The sequence below is a fragment of the Penicillium chermesinum genome (assembly GCF_028974085.1).
Source record: "Penicillium chermesinum strain IBT 19713 chromosome Unknown utg000003l:1.0-5111272.0:1.0-5115320.0, whole genome shotgun sequence".
NCBI lineage: Eukaryota > Fungi > Ascomycota > Eurotiomycetes > Eurotiales > Aspergillaceae > Penicillium > Penicillium chermesinum.
In genome coordinates this window covers 2,352,150-2,376,622 of record NW_026695313.1, presented here as the reverse complement: position 1 = coordinate 2,376,622, position 24,473 = coordinate 2,352,150, and the positions used below count along the sequence as shown (strand labels likewise).

The following is a 24,473-nucleotide window of genomic DNA, read 5'->3' as shown; positions in this document are numbered from 1 at the left end:
CAGCTCCCCGAAGCGCCCAACCCCACAAGACAAGAACCTCTCGGCAGGAACCTCGTGTCTGAGCTACTTCTCCATGGATACAGTTGGGACCACGAGTAGAAAATGAATCTCGAATGAGGAAGGCGTCTACCGGAAATACGCATCGTTCCGCCCAACCGAGGAATGGCTTCGGAAAAACGCCTGCCAGATCCCAATGCTCGAAATTCCGTTAGGGCAAATATCCCCTGCTGCGTTGTTTTCATAAATGCATAATGGGGACCGTTCGACGTGGAAGAAGCGGGTGTTTCCGAACATCCTCACAGGCGGTTTCTATGTGTAAATTGGGGACGTTGTCTGAGTAATGGGTCCATGGGTATCTACGAGACTATCGAGGTGGAGCTTCATCTCAAAGCTACCCGCATCACCGCTGCCTCCCCCGTCACGCGTTATCAAACCGACTAGCTGGGCAATAAAACTGTGACATTGGGAGATTGTGCTCGCCGATAGTGAACCCAGTATATTTTATGCGCTATGATGCCCCATCAGATATGAGCAATGCCATTTTCAGTCGGAGACAAGGAAAATAGATGATCGCTCATAAACCACAAGTTCTACTTTCGCAGAATAGGACCATAGCAGGGACATTGGCTACTTCTACTAAGGATGCCATGAATATTGCATGAAATTATATTTCGGTTGCTAATAGACTTGTGCTTCGTGACAGACTCCGTAAACTCCATTCCTACCCCAATATGCAAGCTTTCGAGCTGATGGCTTTTTAGGTGGTGAAAAGAGTGTCCTCCTAGTAGGGGTTAGCTTCCATATCAATATCGCCAACTCGGCGATCATGTTGGACCGCAAAGGGAAAACTCACCTCTCTCAGCCACTCGCCGCAATCTGCCTGGCGGGCTTTTAAGATACTGGGTTAGCTGGATTCCGTGAATGTAACGTCGAAGAGCTTACCAATAACCATAGCAGTTGGCTCAAGCTTGCGGGCCTCAGCAGTAGAGCGAGTAGTCACGCCGAATCCTAATGGAGTATCTACAGACCTGTCAGCTGGTTCTTTTGACGGTCGCGGGAGACAGGCGCTTACCGTTCATGTCATAAATCACAATGCCCTGAGACCCTGGGCAATCCTCACTCCAGCGGCCAATGTGGGCGCGCACAACGGAACCTCCGTAGAGGAACGGCTGCACACCGTTGGGCTTGAGCCAGGCCTTGAACCGGGCGTGCTTCTCAATTACAGACAGCGAAGTGATGTTCAGGAAGAATCGGCCAGTCTTGGAGAATTTGCCAATCCTTCTGATAGTCAGCAAACCAGCTTCGAGCCCTTTCTAAGACGGTAAGTGCTTACTGAGTGCCGATGCAAAGCAGCTGGTCACGGGGGATGGACGTCGCATAGTTGACGAGGGCCAGGGGGGCGTAGTAGACTCGGGATCCTTGCAGACGGAAAACCATCCTCTCCCCTTCAGTACCATCTTCGGAGGTTGGGGCAATGAGCTGGTTCAGAGATGCGCCGGTGTAGTTCCTGGACTGGGTTAACTTCTTAATCATTTCCAGACATCCACGATTGAACAACATACGCCAGCTTCTCGAACATGGTCTTCATCTCGGTTTCTGATAAGGGACGCATCTTGTAAAATTGTCTGCCTGTCGATCCAAGCTTTGGAGTTGAGAACTTTTGATATGCGGGAGGCCTCTTTTTTTTTGCCCCGAGACTTTTCTGCCGGACGTAAGACACCGCTTCGGGGGTGCCGCAGAAAAAAAGTTTCCGACCGCCTTTTCGCCGCAAAGCTTTGCGAGTCTCGACTCTCGACAAACATTCAAGTCATTCGCCGAACTCTACGAAAATGGCGAAAGGTCCAACGGTCAAGAGGAGAAGGCTCAGTCCCCCCGACGATGGGGGTAAGGCAGGCTCCCGCAGTAAGCGCGATATCGCCAGCAATGCTGCCGAATGGGACGTTGAGCAAGACTACGAACAGCGCCCACGGAAATCGAATAAAAACGCCAACGAACAGACCCGACTGCCTATAAAAACCTCAGAGGGGTTTGTCCAAGCGGTGGAGGAAGAGGTGGATGAAGAAGATGCCGGAGAGGAGACCGACAGCTTTTTGGGAACTGACGATGAGGAGATGGAAGACGCATCTGGGGAATCCGAAGAAGAGGTCGAGGAGAAAAAGCCTAAGGTCCCTATCAAGCTGCAGATCATTCAAGCTAAGGAGGACCTGGCCCGTATGGCTGGCCTGATCAACGAGGACCCGGAAGAGCACATAGCCCTGTTCAAGACAATGGCGGAGATGGTGGATAACCCGGACTCGCCTGTTACAGTCAAGAAATTGGCCTTGGCAGCGCAGGCCGCTGTCTACCGAGACGTCATTCCTGGCTATCGAATTCGGCCTATCAGCGATGAAGAAATGTCGGGCAAGGTCTCGAAAGAAGTGCGCAAGCTTCGCAATTTCGAGCAAGGTTTGGTCTCTGGATACAAGCAGTACGTCCAGAAGCTAGCCTTGTTGGCGAAGCCCAGGAGAGGCTCCTCTGAGGCTGAGGCAAGTCTGAAGAGCATGGCGATCAACTGTGCCTGCACTATGCTCGAGGCCGTTCCCCATTTCAACTTCCGGAGCGAATTGCTCAAGATTATTGTCAACCGATTGGCCCGTCGACAGGTTGATGCGGATGTGGCTAAGTGTCGAGAGACGATTGAGGATGTTTTTGCGAAAGATGCGGATGGAATTGTCTCGCTCGAAGCCGTTCGTCTTCTCTCAAAGATGATGAAGGCTCGCGATTTCAAGATCCACGAGAGTGTCCTGGATACATTTCTGCACCTACGTCTCCTAGGCGAGTTCTCTATGAAGGCTTCCCAACACCGCGTTGATCATGAATCTGATGATGAGCCGACTCATGGCAAGAAGCCGAAGCAAAAGCGCGAATTTCGGACGAAGCGTGAGCGCAAGTTGCAAAAGGAGCGTAAGATTGTGGAGAAGGACATGAAGCAAGCAGATGCCCTGGTCTCACACGAAGAACGCGACAAGAACCAAGCCGAAACCCTGAAGGCCGTTTTTGGAATCTACTTCCGTATTCTCAAGCAGCGCATTCCATGGCTCATGGGACCCGTGCTCGAGGGTTTGGCCAAGTACGCTCATCTCATCAACCAGGACTTTTTCGGTGACTTGTTGGAGGCTCTCAAGGAGCTTGTGACACATGCTGAGCGCGATGAGCTCAAGGAAGGGGACGAAAACGAAGAAGAGGAAGAAGACGACCAAGATGAAAATGACGTTTCAGAATCGTCCGCCCGCGATGCTCGTCGTGAGACGTTGTTGTGTACAGTCACGGCCTTCGCTCTTCTTGAAGGCCAAGATGCCAGCAAGGCCGCAACATCATTACATCTTGACCTCGGATTCTTCATCAAGCATCTGTATAGGTCCTTGTACGGCCTCGCTCTCAACCCCGATGTCGAGTACAACCCTGATACTTCCCTCCGACTTCCAGATCCCAATGCTCCAGAAGAATCCACCCGTATCCGCTCAAAGAACAAGGTCAATTTCCAAACACCCATGGTTCTTCTCCTTCGCTGTCTCCAATCGACCTTGCTTTCCCGGGCACACGGTGTTCCGCCGCCAGTCCGACTTGCCAGCTTCTCAAAACGTCTCATGACTACTTCCCTTCAACTTCCCGAGAAATCTGCGATTGCAACTCTGTCCCTCATGAACCAAGTTTCCAAGCACCACGCCCGCCGGATTGCTCCTTTATGGAACACAGATGAGCGCAAGGGCGACGGGGTCTTCAATGCTTATTCAAATGATGTAGAACGAACAAATGTCTATGCCGGTTCCGTTTGGGAGGGCGAGCTGCTGCGCCAGCACTACTGCCCTCAAGTCCGCGATGCCGCGATCGACATCGAGAAGTTGATGGCTGCATCTAAGTAAATGCACTTACGTATATACCTCATGATGTTTTGTCTACAGGATCCACAAAAGCGTTCTTTTTCCCGGCCATGTTAAATTTCTTTCTTAGTCTGCTCGCCATATCCTTAACTAGAGCGCCCTACGCGCACAATTCCCATTATCACGCAAAATCTCATAATAACCATCACCTCGTCATAGATGTCCTTGCCTTGCCGGGGTATCACGTTCGCCCCCCTGCATTCGTTTAACGACTCCACACTGCGCGCTTGGTCACCCGGGAAAGTTTTAAAAAATCAAAAACTGACAACGTTTGGGGGAAGAAATAAGGACTAACGGGAAAAGATAAGAATAGTCGACATGGAGGCCGGGTAGAGCCATTTAGATCATGCCCTCGTGCTCTTTCTCCACAATCGACACCTGATACGGATTATTGTCTAGATCTGCAAGCAAATGGCTTTCCAGATCATTGCTACCAGGCTTGTGGATGACAGTGTCCGGGGTCCTATCGCGGCTGTTGGGATTACCAAATGGCGATGGCGGCGACCCGAAATTCTCAGCGATGGGCGAGAATTCGACCGAGGCAATGGCCTGATCAGGAAAAGGTGGAGAGGAAGAGGCATCGAAACTACGAGAGACTCGCTTGGGCAGCGAAGCCCGTCTGGTCGACACAGCCGTTTCGTAAGAAGTATCGTGCGAGTCACCACTGGTCTGGGAGTCACGGAAAGCAGGATGCGCCGAAATTGGAGGAGTTGGCTTTCGTTTCATCAGCTCGGGGATATCGCGTGGGATGGGTGGAACAGGCGGCGTCGAGGCTCGGGAGCTGGTAATATCCTCGTTGCTGGGCGTCTTTTTCAAGGATCGAGACGAGGACCAGGGGGAGCTTGGTGCTTCCCTGCTTGGGGCGCTCTGGGCCGTCATGGCTGCGTCGAAAGCCAAAGAGGTTCCATTTCTTGTTCTCTTCAGGGCCGGTGCGCTTCTCTGTGCCCTTGTCTTTCAGGTCGGAAGATGTAATATCCCTGAAGTTCTTGAGCAGACCTCTCTTTGAGAGAGAGGTGGTTCGAGGAAGCAATCCGGCCGGTTTGTTATCGACGGTGGTCGTTGCGGTGTTGTTGGCACTCAGGAGCAATGGATGAGTCCCTCCCGACGGAAGCGCGCGAATGACCGTTGGCTTCCTGATCAGGGGATCAGTACTGGCCATGCTTGATTCACTCTTTCGTGCGCGAAGGGCATCAAGAGATTCCTTCTTCGGGGCCGGGAAGAGAGACGTCTTGAGCGCCAGGCGAGATTTCAAGAATGCAATTTCCTTTTCGATTTCGCAGTTGTTCTGAATCTGTTGCTCGATGAAGGCGTGGGTGTGATCGAATGAAAGTAGTTCCTTCTCGACGAGTTCATCGGTTCTCTTGCTAAGATCCTCGTAGGATCTAGCTAAGGCTTTGAGTTTAGATTTCATATCATCCAGGATGTCGTGCTCGAAAGTGCTCATGCGCCTCTCCATAACCCCTATTTGCAGCCGAATGTCGAGCTGGAACTTCATGATCTCGCGTGAAATTTCGCATTGCTTGTCAAAGAGCTCAGCGTTTGTGCGGCCAACATCTGAGATATTTTCAATCTGGCTCTTGAGTTGGCCCCCAACCCAGTCAGACAACTCTTCCACCCTGTGGCCCAGAGAAGCGATACCAGAGTCAGACTGGCGCTGTATGGAGCGAACAATATCCACAATATCGTCCACTTGCGATTTACCATGATTGTGGCCTTCAGACGACGTGGACTTGCGCGCTGGTATGTTCGACTGTTCGAGTCGTTCATTGACCGACGGCACGTAGTTGGGAAACGATGTTGCTATGTCGTTGTTCGAGGTACGACTCGGAGCATAGCATCTGCTATCAAGCATAAAAGCTTCGGGAGTTTCTTCAAGCCAGGATCTGGGAAGGTACTTGACCTTCCCGTCACCTTCGCCAAGGTCATCGATACTGGGGGCCAGATTAATTGGGGTTGCATAAGTTGAGGGACGAGACTTTTTGACGACCGGCTCTTTAGGAGCAGGGGTGGGGGGCCATGCCCCAGGGACCGCACGATCATCTTCATCCTTCATACTCGCAGTGGAGGGACTAGAAGTAGGAGTCTTTGGGGATTCGTTGGCAACCAAGTTCGCGCCGGACTTGGGACGGCTGTCTGGAGGTTGGCTCGTTCGAATAGTCGGCAGCTTGGTAGAAGCCATAGTTCCCTGAGCATTAACACATGCTACAGGCGGCGAGGGAGCTCTGGTGGTCGAAATGCTTGGTTTGGGCGAAGGATCTGTGATCGAGCTAGCAGTGGACGATGCCCTGGTACTATGCAGCACCTTTGGCCTGGACTTAGATTTGGAGCTCTGGGTGCTAGAGGAGAATGCGGGGAGCCCAGACGTCGTTGCAATGCGGCGAGCCTGCATAGTAGACTTGGCAGAGGAGATGTCATTCTGCTTATCGGTCTCCTTTCGTAAATCCTTGAAGCTGAGCTTAGACTTGAGTTTCCCCAATTTAGATATTTTCTTCTCTTCAGAAGTGCCTGGCAAATATGGTCGAGGAACGATATTCTTAGAGGGATCGACAAGATCGGTGACGCCGCGAGAATCGGGCGCGGGATTCTTTATATCCTGCTGGTCCTGCGAACGAATGCTCTCCGAGGTGAGGGACCTCTGGTTACGAGGCTTTGGCATGGGCAGAGCAAGTTCTTCATCGTAATCGAGGTTGGATCTCTTGCTACCGAGTGAATGCGGCGAAACTTCAGGAAGATTGTTGGAAGTCTCAGGACTGGAAAGACTAATGGGACTGATGGGGCCCGTTGGACTGACAGGGCTAGCTGGACCCAGAAAGCCCGCTGTTCACCATGACGGCCTAGTTAGCGAAAGGGGCAGACAGTGCCGTAAACATATTGAGACTGACCGCCACTGAATCGTGGAAGCTTGCTGCCCTCCATATCACGCGACTTCATACGCGCAAAGGCGTTGCTGGCAGACAGCTGAATGTCGCCTAGCTCAGTATCAGGACCGTGGGGACGAGGAATAGAGACCGCTAGACTCTTGTCTTTCTTGCGAGCATAAGAGGCCCCGCCACGCTTGGAGTCAGTGCGCTGCAGGGAAGGTTGATCTGGCATTGGGGATTTGCAATCATCATGGATATTCGTATCGCTCTCCATGATTGGGAAATATTGAGGATTTTAAGAGGACTCAGAGGACGCAAAAGGGACAAAAAGTGCAGGCAGGCGAGAGGGATGGGGTGAGGGGAAAGAGTGTATTTTCTCTGCAGCTGCGAGTGAGTGCTCAAGGAAGGCTCTCAACGTGGAGAGATTCTTGAAAATAAACAACACGGCAGATAAGCAGTCCCATGGGCCTGAATACGCTCAACAAATCTTGCAAACATCCACATCGCAGAGAAAGAGCCCCTCTTTCTATTCTTCACAGGTCTTAACAATTCAGTCACCTTGCGTTGGTATTTCTTTGAAGCTATTTCCACGCCTAGTTCCGCCTTGGCCTTGTCTATTCTCCGAATTTGGCTGTTTTCCCAAGCCGCCTTGTATACAGTATGTACAGAGTAGTCGTTCGGTTAGGGGGATGGTATAGAAAGAGTGTGGCATGTATGGTCTTTCCAACTACACCTATTCGAAAGTGGTATCTAATCAATGCTTCTTGAACACAGAAATCTAGTTTCTACAAACCAGAATCTCCCATAAATGGCTCCTGTCTCCACACAAGGTCAAGGTATATCAGCCTCCACCTGGTCCAATCAGATGACGGAAATCTAAGTTGGCACATTGTATGGTCATGTGACCTGTGATCTGATTCGGGTCTTCAGCTGGACGTCCCTTCGGTGTCAAAAGTAGGTTTCTCATTTTTCAGGTACCCGGGAGGTTACATGATTTCAAGTATTCAATCCACCTGAACATGTTGGAGGCCACCCACCTCCTAATCCTGGGTGCCCTGCTCGCGCTAGGGTATTTGATACTCCTGGCCAAGGGCGACCCGCGTGAACCCCCAAATGGAAAATCATCAATTCCCATAATAGGCCACCCTTGGGGATGATGCGCCATGGCATGAAATACATCCCAATGGTCGCGTAAGTACACCGACATCCCCATTCGAAGATGGTCGCTCTAACCAAGCCAACAGTAAGGGGTGCACCGACCCCATTATCACACTCAATTTCGGGTTCCTCAAGATATACGTGGTCACGTCGCCCGACATGATGAACGCTGTCCAGCGCCAGAGCAAAGTCTTCAGCTTTGGGCCGTTCTTGGACTTTGCCGCCGAACGCCTAGCGGGCCTGACGGGGAAGACCCTCCACGCGTTCCGCACCGTTGAAGCTGGTGGCCAGGGTCTTGTCAAAACTGTAATGCATGCCTCGACACCGTTCCTGGCGGGCAAGTCGCTCGACAAGTTGAACCGTGACATGTTCTCTGCCATTCAGCCCATGATTGACGAACTCGCCACTAAAGAATCTGTTGACTTGATCGAGTGGGTTCATTATGCGATGACGCTTGCCGGTACACGTGCCGCCTACGGGCCCATGAATCCTTTCGAGGCCCAAGAGGTGCGAGACGCCTTCTGGTGAGATCAATGGACCCTGAATCCATACCCACAGGTCCTAACTATCATGGCAGGGAGGTTGACCGAAATGTGTCTCCTTTGCTTATGAACTTTTTGCCTTGGCTTACGGCTCGAAAGGCGTACACGAACAGGAAGATTGTGCTGTCTGCATTTATAGAGTACCTCAACAAGAAAGGCCAGAACCAGGCGTGTGATTTTATTCTTAAAAGGTACCAAGTGCTTTCGGAAGCGGGCCTGAGCGACCCTGAACTTGCGCAAAACGAGGCATCCGTGCCCCTCGCGCTTCTTTCAAACACCATTCCCGCTACTTTCTGGGTAATCTATACGATCTTCTCTCATCCTGATCTGCTCCAGGAATTGCGAGAGGAAGTCGAGCAGAATGCTTTCAAGATGGTCGAGGGAGAGTGTGTAGTGGACCTGAAAGCCATTCGCGAGGATTGCCCCCTACTGATATCGACATTCCATGAGATCATGCGGAAGGGCTCTAACCCAGCATCAACACGTTTCGTCATGAGCGATTTCACGCTCGCCGACAAGTATCATCTTAAGGCTGGCAATGTCGTCATACTGCCAAGTCAAGTGATTGGCCGACACGAGAAAGCATGGGGACCCAGTGCAGATGAGTTCAATCCCCGACGATATCTCACGCCTGAGCCTAGCGATCATCCGGATGACCCGAAGACTGTTCGCCGGACGGGTCGCTTTATGGCCTTTGGTGTTTCAGCGCCTATTTGTCCAGGCCGCCATTTTGCGGCGAGCGAGATCCTGGGATTGGCTTGTATGCTCATGATGCGCTTTGACTTCACGCCCGAGGGAGGTGAGTGGACGCCTCCTGAGCCCCATACTGGTTCTGTCTTGGCGGCCACCGGGCCTGTGAAAGGCCCATTCAACATAAAGGTTAAGGAAAGAGATGGATTCGAAGGAAAGCCCTGGAGAGTTGAGATTGGCGAAGGGAAAGGTCTCTTCCCTTGTTAGTCGGCTAGTGTACATTTTCTGAGGACCAAAAGGGGTGTAATAACGGGCTCTTTTCATCACCCTACATAAAATCTCGGGCATATTCAAGTCTAACAATAAAACACACTCCGACATTGACTCTTTCAAGATCTATCGAATGTTCGGATACTTGCGCCTACAAAGGGTTTCCGCGGTGCAGGACACTGACTAACGACAAGTTTAATTCGCCATATCCAGCAGGTAAGGACGACTTGACGCACTACGAAATAATTGCCATTCTTCGAGGATTACTTCTGGTCACGAGCATCGTCTTTGAACGTTTTCTGATAGGAATTTTAAGACTAGTTGGGCTTGCATCGAGTGATTTCAAGACAATGGCGGTCGGCAAAGATCATACGTAGTATCGACAAAGAGTTCATTCAACCACAGCTTTATCTTGAAAGGACCGATGGGCCTTGCCAATAGCAGGTTTGCGAGAGCTCTACCGCAATTGGTCGATCCGAAGAACCAAGCCAGTAGATGGAAGGCTGCAAAGAGCCTCAAGATTGGGAGGCAGACCACAGCATACCGTGAAAATAGTGGAGAAAATGTCCACTGTGTGGTGAATCACGTTGCGTCCCAAAACGTATGGTAATGGAGCTAGTATTGAAGAGCGGATACCGAAGCCAGCTACTTGTATCGTGCGCTGTCACGAAGTCTAATGTGCGATTTTACCATGCTCACATAAATCAAAGCGGTGGAACTGAGTAATACCTCTTATGTCCGGAATGGTCTCACCCATCACAGCAATATCTATGCCCCTCTTTTAGTCGCGGCAGACTCTACATTCAAGGGAAAAGGTTCGAGAGATGAGAAGGTCATTCAGATAAGATCATAGGCGTCATTAGGTACCTCGGGGAGAGATTCGACTAACACTCAAAGTCTATTGTCAACTTCAAGCCGAGGTCCAACCCTTTGCCAAATCAACGACGACAAAAGAGAATCATGAGAACATAAAATAAATCACAGCGCTCATTCCCAACCAGGAAAGAAGACAAGAAACAGATAACGGAAAATATAAAGGGAAATCGTAAAAATCTCGAGCTGCAGGTATCAAATACAGGGGAATCACGCGTGTAAAGAGCATTCTGACAACTTTCTGACTATTCGGTGTTTCTTTGATAGCGTCAGAGTAATTGCAACGAAGAACGGTATCTGGAGGTCACTGAAAGACCACGCGCCAAAGTATTGCGATGAGTGGAACGAGGGCGATAGCAATCCAGGATAACTTTCTGTTCGACATCACATGTTAGCACTCGCATTTTCTAAATGCGGACCCGATGGAAAGCCATGGGTAACAGCGTCAAGGCAAGTGCAAATGCGAATGATCAGACTCCAGCACCATCTTAGTCGCTCTTCGACTTCCTGCGGAAGGGAGCGAACAGGGCACCAAAAACGTTTTTGAAGATGGAACGGAAGAATGCCTTGAGCCAATTTTCACCAGTGTTATTGACAGAAACTACTGACCGACTCTGGCTTGTAGGACGATCCTCTTCGTTTTCATTGTCCGGCGAAGGATCTCCCTCCGTAGATGGACCAGCCTTTTGGCTGGACTCTTGACCGGGCTGCGGTTCGTTTTCGACAACGGCCTGCTTGCCATCCGAGGTCTGACCGGCGACGGTAGCGAGCAGCTGGTCGGTGGACGGCTGGTTGAGCTTGTGAAGGAGGGCTTCACGATCTCCAGCGAGGGCTGTGAGAACCGGATCAGCATCGAAGGAAGGCACAGACGCTTGGTGCGAAACATAGGACTGCCAGGCCTTACCGTCTTCGGGCGTCGTCACAAGGGCGTCTTTGCTTTCGTTCTTGGCATCAGTGTCGTCGTTCTTGTGGACTGCAGCAATCCCTGCTGTGGCACCCGCACCAACAGCCATTGCGGCAGCTCCAGCAGCCAAGGCTTCGGTGTTTGAAGGGCTTTCGGCCTCAGCCTCAGCCTCGGGCTCAGGCTCAGGCTCAGGCTCCTGCTCCTGCTCCTTGGCAGTGGCCTCTTCCTGAGAAAAGTACGGCTGCGAGGCAGGCAGCTGGTACGAGTTGTCCTTTGCATGAAGAGGAGCAAGCAATGCACCGTAGACATCAGCATCTGGAGGAGATACTTGCTCTTCTTGAGGACCTGGAGTTTCTTCTACAGGCTCGCTAGCCTGTTCGTTAGAAACACTTTCTTCTGCGGCTGGGACAGCAGGTTCCGCCGGGGCGTCATCAACTGTTTTAGAAGGTTCCTCTGTAGAGGGCTCTGTGACTGCTTCCTCAGACACTTGCTCCTTGGGCGCTTCTTCGGGGGTGGGCTTTGCAGCTTCGGGAACGGTGTCCTCGGTAACAGGCTCAACATCAGCGGTCCCTGAAGCAGCAGGTTCCTCAGTAGCAGGGGACTCCTCAGCGGCGGCTGCCGGTGTGATCTCTTCGGCTATAACGGGCTTGGAAATAGCTTCTTCCGTAGTGATCTCCTTAGGAACAGACTCCGCAATGGGAGCAGACTCCTCAGAGTCTAGGGCTTCGGCAGGGGCTTCGGCAGGGGCTTCGGCAGCAGGCTCCTCAGAGGCTGGAACTTCCTTAGCAGGAGTTTCATGAGTGGCGTTCTCAGTCACAGAGTCTTCAACGGGGGCGTCCCCAGCAGCCTTAGGCTCAACAGCAGGTTCCTCAGTAACAGCAGCCTCAACATTGGCCTCGGGGATAGGCTCCTTTACTGCTGGTTCAGCGGCTGAAGCTCCGGTGCCAGGGACCTCCTCGGCAACAGATTCCGCAGCCGTCTCAACAGGTGCACTTGCCTCTGTAACTGGCTCCGCTACAGTCTCGATCTCCTTGGTTGGCTCCTCGCTAACAGGAGCATCAGTCTCTGTAGCTGGCTCGGTTTTTACAGGCTCAGGCACAGACCCTTCAAGGGCCGTGGCTTCCTCAGTAGGCTTTTCGGGCTCAGCCGGTACAGCAACAGGCTCCTCAACAGCAGAAACAATTTCGATGGGAGCTTCGGTGGCAGGAGCAGGGGTCTCTTCGATGGCAGGGACAGCCTCGGTAGCCACGGGGGCTGCCTTTACTTCCTCAGTAGCAGGCTCAGGCTCCTGTGCGGAAACCTCTTCTACTGGGGCTGGTGTCTCCTCGGCAAGAGTTGGAGTCTGTTCCACAGGCTCGGCAGTGGGCTCCATAACCTCTGGCTGTGCCTCAACAGGTGCTTCAGGCTGGTGAGCAAGAGTCTCTTCAGTAGGCACAGCGGCCTCCTCAGTAACGGGCTCAGCAACGGGCTCAGCAACAGGCTCAGCAACAGGCTCAGCAACAGGCTCAGCAACAGGCTCAGCAACAGGCTCAGCAACAGGCTCAGCAACAGGCTCAGCAACAGGCTCAGCAACAGGCTCAGCAACAGGCTCAGCAACAGGCTCAGCAACAGGCTCAGCAACAGGCTCAGCAACAGGCTCAGCAACAGGCTCAGCAACAGGCTCAGCAACAGGCTCAGCAACAGGCTCAAGCTCAGCCTCCGGCTTGGCTGCCCTTTCTTCGGTAGACTCGGTGACAGCTTCAGGATTAACTTCCTCCACAAGCTTCTCAGCGGCTTCAGGGGTCTGTTCAGGCGTGATTTCCTTTACAGGCTCCGCAGCCTCAACCTTCTCTTCGGCCACGGGTGCGGTCTCAGTAGTAGTCTTGGTAGCTGGTTCCTGGGGAGTCTCGTCTACAGGGGCCTCAGTAGTCTCAGGCTCAACAGCTGGCTCGGTAGAAATAGGCTCGGCGGCCTCAGGAGCAGTCTCAGGGACTGCTTCTGTAGGTGGTTCAGCAATAACTTCCTTTACAGGCCCATCTGCTACCACAGGCTCTGCGGTCTCCTGGAGAGTCTCCTCTGCCTTGGATTCGGTAAATGGTTCCTCTACAGATTTCTCCTCCTTAGTAGGCTCGGGTTCAATAGGAGCAACAGGCTCGCTGGTAATCTCTTCAGGAGCAGGAGCGCTTTCTTCAACAACAGGGACTTCTTCAGCTGCAGCTTCGGTAGTTTCTGGGGCCGCAGGAGCTTCCCCCAGGTTCACCTCCTTAGGAGTTTCGTCAACGGAGGCTGGCTCTTCAATTGCCGTCTTTTCAGGAGAAGCTTCCTCTGCAGCAGGAACTTCAGTAAATGGCTTCTCGGCTTCAGCAGGCTTCTCTCCAGAAGGCTCATCGACTGTCGGAGCTTCGGTGATAGGTTCCTCTGTAGCGACTTCCTCCTCAGGTGCAGATTCTTCCACGACAGGAGCTTCAGCGGCAGCGGCAGCGGGCTCCTCGATTGTAACGGACTCAGCAGCAAGGGTTTCGACGGCAGGCTCTTCGGGAGCAGGCGTTTTCTCAGCTTGAGTGGCCTCTTCGGTCGTAGGCTTTTCGTCTTCAGCCACAGCCGTGGCAGGCTCCTCGATAACAACAGGTTCTTCTTCCTTAGTCTCGGGCTCGGTCTCCTTAACAACTTCAGTAGACTCCGCTGCGGGCTCCTCTGTGGGCTCTTCTGTAGTGACTTCCTTAGCAGCATCTTCAGCGGGAGCTTCAGTTACAGCAGCTTCAGATGAAGGTTCAGGAACAGACACCTCCGTGGCGACTCCCTTGGCTTCAGTTTCAGGCTGCTCGGTAGCAGGCTCCTCGACAGCCTTCTCGGTCGATTCGGGAACTGTCTCATGGATAGGTTCCGCCTCAACGGGGGCTTCCTCAGTTGCCTCCTCAACAACAGGCTTTTCAACTGCTGGAGCTTGAGTGACAGGCTCCTCAGGGGCGGTTTCCTTCACATCAGCACTGGGTTCTTCAGCAGTAGTTTCCTCAACGGCGGTAGCTTCAGGGATTGCCTCGGCGGCTGAATTCGCTTCGACTAGAGGCTCATCGCTGGCCTTCTCAGGGATAGCTTCGGTGGGCTTCTCGGTAGGTTCAGGAACAGCTTCCTCGGCTGGCTTGACCTCAGCAGGAACCTCAGCAGCTGGTGGCTCTGTTGCTTCTGAAGCGGCCTTCTCAGGTGCTTCTTCTGTAGAAGATCCCTGCTCCGTGGCGGGGGCTTCCTCTGTAGACTTCTCAGGCGTAGGTTCGGTCACTAGCTCTTTAGAAGCTGGGACTTCTGTTGTCTCTGGTGCAGCGACGTCGGCAGGCTTCTCCTCAAGTGGGGTCTCCTCCACAGGCTTCTCAGGCGTGGCTTCGGTAACGGGCTCCTCAGTCGCCGGTGCCTCTGTAGTTGCCGGCACAGCGTCCTGAGCAGGATTTTCGGGACTTTCCTCCACGGCGGGAGTCTCATCCACTTGTTTCTCGGGAGTAGCATCAGCAGCTGGCTCCTCAGAGGTGGAAGCCCCCGTAAGTTCAGGCGCAGCCTGCTCGGTTGGCTTTTCTTGGGCTGGCACTTCTTCGACCTTTCCCTCAGTTGGGGCCTCAGCTACCCCCTTGTCCGAAGAAGTCGGTTCTACTGACTTTCCTGTAGCCTCCTCAGTGGCCTTCTCAGCGGGCTCGGGAGCGGTTCCCTCGGCAGCTGGCTGTCCGGCTGTTTCGGGAACCACCTGCTCTTCGAACTTCTCCTCGGTGGTTGTTTCGGGCATGGCCTCGTCGACGGGCTGGTCAGCAGCGGGAGTCGCCATAGGTGCTGGTGCAGCTTCTTCGACTGGCTTTTCCTCGGCGGGTTGCTCGACCACGAGAGCCTCTTCTTTTGATTCAGGGACGGCTTCGGTGGACTCTGCAGTTGCTGGGGCCTCTGTAGCTTCGGATTTGGCTTCTTCAGCGGGCTTCTCCTCGACGGGCTTCTCCTCGACGGGCTTCTCCTCGACGGGCTTCTCCTCGACGGGCTTCTCCTCGACGGGCTTCTCCTCGACGGGCTTCTCCTCGACGGGCTTCTCCTCGACGGGCTTCTCCTCGGCGGGCTTCTCCTCGGCGGGCTGTTCGACTACAGGTGTCTCCTCTTTCAATTCAGGGACAGCTTCGGTAGGCTCTGCAGCTGCCGGTGCCTCTGTAGCTTCGGGTTTGGCTTCTTCGGCGGGCTTCTCCTCGGCGGGCTGTTCGACTACAGGTGTCTCCTCTTTTAATTCAGGGGCAGCTTCGGTAGGCTCTGCAGCTGCCGTAGCCTCTGTAGCTTCGGGTTTGGCTTCTTCGGCGAGCTTCTCCTCAGCGGGTTGTTCCACAGCGGGAGCTTCCTCGGCGACCTTTTCTTCACTAGGTTTCTCAGTCGCTGAAGCTTCCTCTGTTGGCACCGGGGCTGCCTCCTCCGCAGGCTTTTCTTCGGCAGACTGCTCAGCTGCAGGAGCCTCTTCGAGGGCAGATGCTGGCTCCTCAGGCTTAGACTCGGCTGGGCTTTCAACCGGATCCGATTCTGGCTCGTCAGATTTGGCGGCCTTCTTCTCAGCCTTCTTGGCCTTCTTTTTCGCCTTCTTCTTTTCAGCTGCAGTCATCTTGGGCGCAGGAGCATCCGCTACGGTCTCAGCGTCGTTGAGTGGGGCAGATGCAGGCTCTTTGGGGAGAGTGTCTTCAGTGGCTGTGAGAGGTTAGCTTTGCCGTTGATTGGTTGGTCCCAAGGTCCTCAGGCAGAATGCAATCCGTTGAGCAGAGACCAAAGCAGAGAACTAGAGAATGGAGGATTGGGATATACCATTCTGAATTGCAGCAGTTGCCATGGTTTGTAAGTCGTCAAGTCGTAACGGTCGTGAGGGGCAGAATTAATAGGCAAACAGCTTTGCAATTTGACCAGCAAAAGCACACTAACGCAGGCAAGCAACTAGCTGTACAGGACCACCAGCTCACAGAGCAAGTATGGAGATTATGGAGAGTATGAAGAGTCAAGAGAGAAGGGGGAGAGAGGAAGTACGAGAGAGGGGAAGCTCAGGCCAATAACAAAAAAAAAAAAGCGCCCAACAGCACATGTACAACACAAAGCTCCCCAAGCAGCTAACTACAAGCAGTAACAGACGTGGGGCAGCAGCAAGTTGTCACAGTGACCGGGATGGTACCAGCGCTAAACACCCTTAGGTCCTTTCAGAGTGTTTAGCGTCTCGAAAGCGAGCCCATTCTCTTTCCTTTTGGTTATTTGGGTTTTTCTTGTCTGCAACTGCCCAATAGCATCCAGCCCTGAATGGCCGATCCCCACGGCCAACATGCGGTGAAGCTGCCTGAACTGGCGATCCTTTGGGCTATTAGGCTATTAGGCTATTGGGCTAGTGTGCAACGATGAGTTGTTTTCTGCTTTGGCACTCTGGGTACGGTCGCACTTTCCGAGGCTACGTTGGGCTCTCCTCCCGTACTGCCAGCTTCAATCTCCTCGTTACAAGGAACCGTTGGTATTCCTAGGACAATCAAATTCAGAGTGGATCTCCGAAAAAAAAAAAAGTGGAAATAAATTAAAATGGCGGATGCGCTAGCAGCGCAGGACCCATAAATTAACACAATCGCCCGCCAATAATGCGGGATCAGGTTCCTGCTTCCCTTGTCGACGGGCATGATCGACTCCACCGCCAACGGCACGATCAGGCGAGTGATATGATCCATTTTTCAGGGCAATGCGAAATTCGCTCGATCTATGGTGACTCAATTTGTCAAAACGTAAACAAGGCCATGTCCCGTCCCACGGTTCTCCCAAGGTTCATCTACGGAATACCGCGGATCAGACCCGGCTCCGGCACTTCTCGAAGATTCTGCTTGTCCCGAGGTCATACAGAAACATCGGTGAGGATGGTCTCTGTGACTCACGATCATAAGACCCAAGACTGGGTCAATGGCGTGCAGCTGCCCACGGGCCACCGCGGGGTTCGCATGGCCTATTGACACCCTCGCATTGTCCGCTGTGGACAATGGGCGCTGCAAAGTCGATCCGGACCCCGATCATATTCGAATGCCAAATATTCATCTACAGGTTCGCCAAGCATTGGGGCCCTTGTGCTCCTTGCGGGTGTCGGCTACTGCGGTGGCTGCGTGGGTGGCACCATCCTCATAATCGAATGTCCAGATTATAAGACGTCCTTATCCCGATTAATACCCCTTATAACACCGAAAGATATCCACAGCTCTATTACCTACTAGTATCTGCAATACGTCCTTCGGGTCACTGTCCAACGAGCACTCTCTGATATATACGCCGCTAATAATTCTTAATCTCTATTCCATGCCATGATTTCAAATCAGGCTATTTGCAAATATTCTCCGCATCCAGTTTATAAAACTCGAAGAAAAGAAATTAGTGACCGCAAAAGTACCAGAGCCCCGGTAAATCTCGTGATTTCCGAAGGTTAGCTGCTACTACCCTAACCCGAACTTGAATCTGGAGTAAACAATACCAGTATTCTTATGGAACGCCCAACTTATTTTGTATCTTTCTCTTTTTTTGCCATTGTCTTTTCAAACTGTTTCATCAAACTACAATATCCTCCCTCTCGATCCATCAAATTCGGCCTTGCCCTCACAGGAGCTGAGGTACGCGTGCAGGGCCCTTCTGACGTATTCCATGACACCTCGGCCCGGGGCCCCGGCACAACCGGCTTCCCCTTGATGGCTTCAACAATGCGCGAAATCGCAAAATCGCACTGCCAGAGCCATATGCCAGATTTTTCGTGACTCGGGTAGACTTCGAGGGATAGCCATTCAACCTCTTGTCAGGGGCAGTAACAAGACCTTCCTATGAGACACCCTAGTTCCTCAGCACGTAATATTCATGTTCAAGCTGCTGCGCTTCCTGCTTAGTTTGTCGAGACTGGCAAGTTCTTCATATCCACTTGGCTTTTCGGGGAGTGTCGAATTCCATCGAGGCCAGTTGTTTCTCTTCATGGCTGATTTTGCTTCACCCGTAGCACATCTTTTCGTACCAAATGAATCTTCGATCTACCGTACAGCCACACTATAGCATTCTAGCGTCGGTCGGCAAATCATGATATACCTAAGGGTATTCCGGCGCGCGACACTTACAATGCTCCATTCCGGCATCGAACAGATAAATCTAGTGATCGATAGGACCAGTCAAGGACACAGATTGGGAAACTAATGGTACAACCCCAAGAAAAGCGCAAATTACCATGTATTTGTCCGGCTTCCGCAGGCTCGAGGGTTGTCGAATTAAGGTCGAGAGGCGCTGGCCACGGCGATCTCTCCGTCTCCCACCCGATGTAGATTGGGTTAGGGCTGACTGAGCGCGCATCTACAAATGCTCGGGTGGCTGTGAGCAGATATTCTTTTCCTCTCCCCGCCTTGACTTAGTTGTCTTTGAGGAATGGATGCTTAGAAGGAGATATGAAATGATTCGAAAATTTTCTTCTTTTTTTTTTCCTTTTCAAACTAAAAATACAAATTCTTTCCCCCCCCCCCCGCGTCCACCCCCGCCCTCCCCCTCCCCTTCTGGGCCCATCCCTCCCTCAGTTGGCGAGAGGGACGGTGCTGACCCCAAAGTCAAGGGGTCCCAAGTTGACCAAGGTGGTCCGATGCGTACGCATGTACCACTCGAGGTTGTGGACCTCTTGACGATAGAGAGGCACCGCCGCCTCCAACTGGGCCAGGGAATCCCCCAAAAAGCCCCAAACCCTCTCATGCCACAAAGTGGCATTTTGCCAGCAGATGCGCCTTCGCAGGAAGGCCGCCGCGCCGAGGATGTCGCCCCCCACGAACTGTTCCCCGGCATCGATGGCCCGGACAACGTCGCGCATGTTGTTCATCCGGTCGACGAACGAGCCGTAGCGCACGGCGATGTCCCGCATCATGCTCATCATCGTCAGGTCCCGCATATCGGGCTCGAAGACGGTGTGATCGTGGGGGTTGACGTCTCCGAGAAAGACGATGTTGGTCAACCCGGTGAGGACACGATCCACCGCCTCGGCCATTCTTGCGCAGCGCGGATTCACAGTGTGATCGGCGCTCTCGTATGCGAGGCCGCCCTCCAGACCCGAGATCAACTCCTGTGCGTTCTCGCGGAAAGCTTGAACGAGGGCTATGAACTCGTAGTAGTCTGGAGAGCGGGTCCAGACGATGGCGTTGCCAAATCGAATGGCCATTCGAATGGCAGGGCGCTGTGAGCTGCCGGCCGCTGCTGAAGCGTTTCCTGGGCCAACTGCGGCAATGTTGCTTAGACCGCCCCGATTGATGAGGGCGGTGTCCACGACATCACCGAATGCTTGAGTGAAGGGCGAGGAGCGCCCAACAGAGTTGGTATAGGCACCAGGTACCCATACCGACCGTGATGGCGGTTCCGAGGCCGCCCTTCGAAGTGGGTAAGTTGCCCAGGAAGAGGACGCTGCTGGCGGCACTGAGGTCCGTTCCGGCTGGCCGACGGGTGGGCTTGGTGAAGAGGTGCTGTCGCTCATAGCAGCCTCCTCAGGGCGCCATTCAGGGTTGTCCCCGGATGGCGGGCTGCTTTCCCGTTTGATGCTCACCCACCCGCGGTCAGGAGAACCTCCGATTGAGCGTGAGTCCTGCTCACTGTTGACCGGAGATGATGGCATTTGCTCCGTCATGTTGGATCTCTATAACTGGTCAGTTCACCATATCAACTTTCAAGGCAGCATGAACTCACTATGATATGATCCACTGGTAAATATCAAGGATCTCTTGGCTTGAACAGGTGGGACCAGCCCACGAACGATCGAACGAGTGATGGGACCAGCCCAAGAGAATCGAAAGAGAGTAGGTGTGCACGAAGAGAGAGCAAGCGACGCGCGCACAGTGTTCACAAACCTGTTGGAAGGAGAAAGAAAAAGAAGGGGAAACAGCAGAGGGTGAGGGGGATTAAATATCCATTGCTGCAGTGAGTACAGTAGGTCAACGTTAGCTTGCAAGCCTCAGGGAATGAATGTTATGGCGTCCTCATTCAATGGGCAGGGGGTTGTGTGAATGACCGAGACCGTTAGTAGCCATTCGAAGTGCCATGCTTGAGAGTAGATGAGCTCGGTGTGAATGTCATATCATGTGGATCGGCCTTCTACTGTTGTGTGAATCTTCTCGCTAAATGGGGGCAGAAGGTTGGGAAAATGGTGAATGTCTATCAGATAGTTAACATTAGCTTCACTTAGACTCAGCTAAACTTGTTGGCATACCTCGCCTTAGGCCTGAGATGCTTTTACATGGGTAGCTTGCAGGTCCGGGACCTCCCAGGTATCAGCCCCATTCCCAAGGCAGACTATCCGTACAAGGTGTACATTGAATAGGCATATCAATCCCATCCAGAAGCCTTTCACTGGGGATCTAGTATGCATTTAGAAAGCCAGCTCCCAAAGCTCTCCCAACATTTTGATCCCAAAAGTATCATGCTCCTCGGCCTTGACCAGCTCGAATCCCTCGCTCTTATATATCCGCCGCGCAGCAGTCAGCGTACTCTGCGTCCACAGCACAACTCGAGAATATCCCGCTTCGCGTGCAAACTGCACGCACTGTTTGACAAGAACCCGTCCAAGTCCGAGGCCCCTCGCACTGGGCTCGACCAAGAGCAGCCGAATCTTCGCTGTGTTTTGATCAGCGGAGCGGTCTTTCACGAGCATGACACACCCGAGGAACTCGCCTTCTCGGTCTGCAATCCAGCATCGTTCGCAACTCGTATCCAGATTCTTGATGAAATCAACCGTGACCTCGGCGACAAGGGCTTCGAAACGCTCGCCCCATCCGTGCTCAGCGTTATAAAGCACTCCATGGCGGTAGGTGATCCAGCCCATGTCGCCGGTGCGGTGCGTCCGCAGTGTGTAGTGGGGTTCAGTTTCAGTTCCTCCCATATCGGCTGCGTTTGATTTTGACTTAAGTTTGCTTTGGACTCGCTTTGATTTCGCATCAAGTTTGATTGCTATTTGACTAAGAAAGAAGCTTCTCGAGAAGGAAGAGAATCACACTCTTCAAGCTAAATTGTACCAGAGCAATCTCAGCTAGAAGTTTCCTCGACTCCGCATGTCATCCGCAGGCGTAGAGACGACGAATCACGTGCAGATCAACGTATGAATAGAGCCAACAGCCAAAGATAAGACATTGCAGAAGGAAAGCATTGGATATACTAGTATAACGCCCAAAACAACTAGATCATCCCGTAAGGTGCCATTGTCCATATTCCAAGGGGCTAAACGGGGACAGCATGCGCCTCCAACTCGCCTCTTTCCTGGTGACGGCTAATACAAAATCTTTGTCTGCGAGTAAACTCTGGCAGTCTGTTTCACTCTTAAGATATCCCGTGATGCGAATACATCTTTTCAGCTCTTGGGCAAACGGGTGGTGGCCTCTTAACTTGTTGAGATCAGTTGGCGTGTCGAAGAATAATGCTTGCTGGAACTTCGCTGAGTTGCTAATGATGGCATTCCATGTTTTGCAGACTCTCTGGGCTTTGACCAGCATTGTACGAGGGTCAAGATTTGAAAAAATCATTTTAAGTACTTCAAGAGGGATTTGTTTGGTGGCCAGACCCTGTACTGGAGTTGGACGCTTTGAAGTCTGCCTCATTGCTTTCCCTGGATGTCTCAAGTCTTTCGAGATGACTCGCGGTCGTCTTTTGAATATATCTGCAGCAAACGGCCTCCAGTGAGGAAAGCTGCGTAAGGTGGCGCGTCTGCCAAGCTTTTTGCTTCGTGTTGACATGTTCATTGTCTTGTATTTTGTTCAAACGGCACTTCTGCAGTCAGATGCGTCGAGATAACTGCTGACTAGAAAGATTATTTCAATCACCAAAAGAAAAAGCGGATATGTTGGTGCATTTGTATTTCTTTGGTGGTTCGAGTGTCATCCCTCATATAACGAATAGTGATATCAACAACACGGGAGTGCCGCTACTCATATTGGGTGCGGCTGTCGCTAACCATGGATTTCCACTGCTGCCTTAAGATTGCCTAAACCCAATTTCAGAGAATTGGTCTACATTTTCTTGGAATATATGTAACGTGACGGTTGCATGATGTGCAGTCATTCTAATTTTCAAGTAGCAGGGTGATCCCTCATTCGCTGTACTTGTATCTCTCCGATTGATCCTGATCACAGCATTAAAAGAGAACATGCAGCCTTTCAATCCAGAATGAGACCTACCCAATATTTCTTGAAACCAACTCCCTCGCACACCTCATCGTACGATAAGATCATCGGCGGAGCACCAGTGAGCATGCTCCTCTTCAACCCATCCAAAGCATCCCGAACACTCTTGAGATGCGCAGCAACCAGAGTCCAGGGATATGCGACGGCGCTGTACCCTAGCTCAGCCAGTTCTTTGGCCGAAATATTCTCTGTTTTCCCACCCTCGATAATATTAGCAAAGACGGGGATGTCGATCTCCTCCGCGCAGCGCTTCATCGCATCTCTATCCGGTAGCGCCTCAACAAAGACTGCATCGACGCCAATCCGCCTAAACTCCTTCGCTCGAGCCATAGCTTCATCCCCATCCGTACATAAGGGCATCGGTGCGGCCCATGATGAAGATATCGCGTCCTTCGTTGCGAGCATCAACGGCAGCCTGGATCCGTGCGTAGGCCTCTCCGCGAGAGACAACGTCTTTGCCTTTGGTATGACCACAGCCTATCGTAGAATGATCAAATTAGTCTTGTATTGTAGATGTTTCAGCAAATCGTACGCTTCGGCCAAGTCTGGTCCTCAATCATAATCCCCGCCGCGCCAGCCGCTGCAAAGCTCTCGACAGTCCGCTTAACGTTCATCGGGCCCCCATACCCAGTATCCCCATCTGCCATGATGGGGATCGAGACTTGGCGATATATCTCCTGGATCTTATCGCACATCTCCTGCATCGCGATGTACCCCGCATCAGGGACACCGTGCGAACTCGACACCACGAACCCAGACACAAAGACCATGGGGAACCCGGCTTCTTCGACGAGACGGGACGACAAGCCGTCGTACGTGCAGGCGTGTGCGAGGATCTTAGTTGGATCATTCCGAGCCTCGAGCATCATCGTTCGCAGGCGCGAGGTTTGGGGGAAGGGGATTCGACCGCGGACATTCTTCAGGGTTAGAGTGACGGTTCTGCTGGTTCCATCGCGTGGGCCACCAGAGCTGTCTGGGTCGAAGTGGAAAGGGTAGGGGACACCTGCGGCCATGTTGCTGGAGCACAATGCTTTGTTTACCTGCGGCGATTGGAGAGCAAGCTTAGTTTTTTGATCGGAAGCTCCCCCGCACTGTGGGGGTTGTCTCAGGCCCCTCTGCAGATCATGCCCCGCATGCCCATCAGGTGGGTTTTCTATTGGCATGTTCGAACGAGGGCTAGGCACCTCAGCAGGGGAAGGCATTCTAGCCTGAGATTTACGGATGTAGCCCAAGGACAAGTCTATTGCTCTGAAAAGCTAACAACTCTTGGGCTTTGCATCATAACGGAACAGAAGAGATACAAATCTGTCATCTCTATACGTAAACTTCTGCCGGGCCCGTTGTGGCCCAGGGATCCCAGGGGGGATATTGAGGGCCACCAACCCAACGAGTCGAGCGCCGGATATGCTCTCCTTCTAGCGGGGTCTAGTTAACGCATTGGAGTGCAAGATGCTACCAAAGATCATTCCGCCTTGTGGAGTGACTGGATAGAAGCTTATGCCCATGTACTAAGACGACAGCAGCGAGTCTCATTCGGGTAAATCACCCGTATACTGCCATTACAATCAAACTCTGATGGTCGAAACAGCGCCAGATCCCGTATATTAACTTGCTCCGAGACCCAATAACGGAGCGTTGGGTCATCAGGCAGTGCAACGGTGGGACTTTCGTAGCTTGACCAAACAGCAGATGGGTGAAATCAAAGATATTGATATATCCACGGTCCCCGTACTCCAGGTGAGATACCTCGAGATATGGCAACATTCCTGGAGCTGGTATATGGATCTCTGAGATCGGTCATGTAACATGGGCTCGGTGCATGCTTGGCCGTGGAAGCTTTGCCCCAACGAAGCCTCTCCCGCGTGTATCACCCGCTCATGTACACTATACACGGGATCAAAGGCGATATCGACGCCGACATCGACGATATTAGCCCATAGCAACCACACGCGGCAAATCGAGGTCCACTCAAACGGAGAGGTCAGCTCGCTAAGAGGGGGGTGTTACTGAATATAGCATCCAGGGCTTGGCGCTATAATGCCCTGGGAAGCAACTGAGGCCTGTCTTCCTACACTCTTCACCGCTGC

General features: G+C 52.5%; 9 protein-coding genes across 9 annotated transcripts; 5 read left to right on the top strand and 4 right to left on the bottom strand.

Annotated features, from left to right (window-relative positions):
* Positions 1 to 757: 757 nt before the first annotated feature.
* On the bottom strand, positions 758 to 1,612 carry N7468_003822 (ribosome biosynthesis protein NIP7; the record flags this gene model as incomplete). The annotated part of the gene is made up of 6 exons (XM_058473119.1): positions 758 to 781; positions 854 to 888; positions 943 to 1,020; positions 1,073 to 1,278; positions 1,334 to 1,507; positions 1,563 to 1,612. The coding sequence occupies 6 exons, from the start codon at positions 1,610 to 1,612 to the stop codon at positions 758 to 760; spliced, it is 567 nt and encodes a 188-aa protein (XP_058332122.1).
* A 217-nt stretch (positions 1,613 to 1,829) lies between these two features.
* N7468_003821 (nuclear export protein Noc3) lies at positions 1,830 to 3,902 on the top strand (the record flags this gene model as incomplete). The annotated part of the gene is made up of 1 exon (XM_058473118.1): positions 1,830 to 3,902. The coding sequence occupies one exon, from the start codon at positions 1,830 to 1,832 to the stop codon at positions 3,900 to 3,902; it is 2,073 nt and encodes a 690-aa protein (XP_058332121.1).
* A 694-nt stretch (positions 3,903 to 4,596) lies between these two features.
* N7468_003820 (uncharacterized protein) lies at positions 4,597 to 7,013 on the bottom strand (the record flags this gene model as incomplete). The annotated part of the gene is made up of 2 exons (XM_058473117.1): positions 4,597 to 6,715; positions 6,799 to 7,013. 2 exons carry the CDS (start codon positions 7,011 to 7,013, stop codon positions 4,597 to 4,599), a joined length of 2,334 nt encoding a protein of 777 aa, XP_058332120.1.
* A 787-nt stretch (positions 7,014 to 7,800) lies between these two features.
* On the top strand, positions 7,801 to 9,438 carry N7468_003819 (cytochrome P450; the record flags this gene model as incomplete). Its single annotated transcript, XM_058473116.1, has 4 exons — positions 7,801 to 7,850; positions 7,922 to 7,972; positions 8,026 to 8,463; positions 8,517 to 9,438. 4 exons carry the CDS (start codon positions 7,801 to 7,803, stop codon positions 9,436 to 9,438), a joined length of 1,461 nt encoding a protein of 486 aa, XP_058332119.1.
* Positions 9,439 to 10,736: 1,298 nt separating this feature from the next.
* Positions 10,737 to 11,363, top strand: N7468_003818 (uncharacterized protein; the record flags this gene model as incomplete). Its single annotated transcript, XM_058473115.1, has 2 exons — positions 10,737 to 10,750; positions 10,940 to 11,363. 2 exons carry the CDS (start codon positions 10,737 to 10,739, stop codon positions 11,361 to 11,363), a joined length of 438 nt encoding a protein of 145 aa, XP_058332118.1.
* Positions 11,364 to 14,069: 2,706 nt separating this feature from the next.
* N7468_003817 (uncharacterized protein) lies at positions 14,070 to 15,446 on the top strand (the record flags this gene model as incomplete). Its single annotated transcript, XM_058473114.1, has 4 exons — positions 14,070 to 14,217; positions 14,285 to 14,599; positions 14,852 to 14,984; positions 15,125 to 15,446. 4 exons carry the CDS (start codon positions 14,070 to 14,072, stop codon positions 15,444 to 15,446), a joined length of 918 nt encoding a protein of 305 aa, XP_058332117.1.
* Positions 15,447 to 18,818: 3,372 nt separating this feature from the next.
* N7468_003816 (uncharacterized protein) lies at positions 18,819 to 19,406 on the top strand (the record flags this gene model as incomplete). The annotated part of the gene is made up of 1 exon (XM_058473113.1): positions 18,819 to 19,406. One exon carries the CDS (start codon positions 18,819 to 18,821, stop codon positions 19,404 to 19,406), a length of 588 nt encoding a protein of 195 aa, XP_058332116.1.
* A 1,176-nt stretch (positions 19,407 to 20,582) lies between these two features.
* Positions 20,583 to 21,092, bottom strand: N7468_003815 (GNAT family N-acetyltransferase; the record flags this gene model as incomplete). Its single annotated transcript, XM_058473112.1, has 1 exon — positions 20,583 to 21,092. One exon carries the CDS (start codon positions 21,090 to 21,092, stop codon positions 20,583 to 20,585), a length of 510 nt encoding a protein of 169 aa, XP_058332115.1.
* A 1,267-nt stretch (positions 21,093 to 22,359) lies between these two features.
* Positions 22,360 to 23,399, bottom strand: N7468_003814 (isocitrate lyase/PEP mutase family protein; the record flags this gene model as incomplete). The annotated part of the gene is made up of 3 exons (XM_058473111.1): positions 22,360 to 22,693; positions 22,737 to 22,863; positions 22,919 to 23,399. 3 exons carry the CDS (start codon positions 23,397 to 23,399, stop codon positions 22,360 to 22,362), a joined length of 942 nt encoding a protein of 313 aa, XP_058332114.1.
* Between the last annotated feature and the right edge of the window lie 1,074 nt (positions 23,400 to 24,473).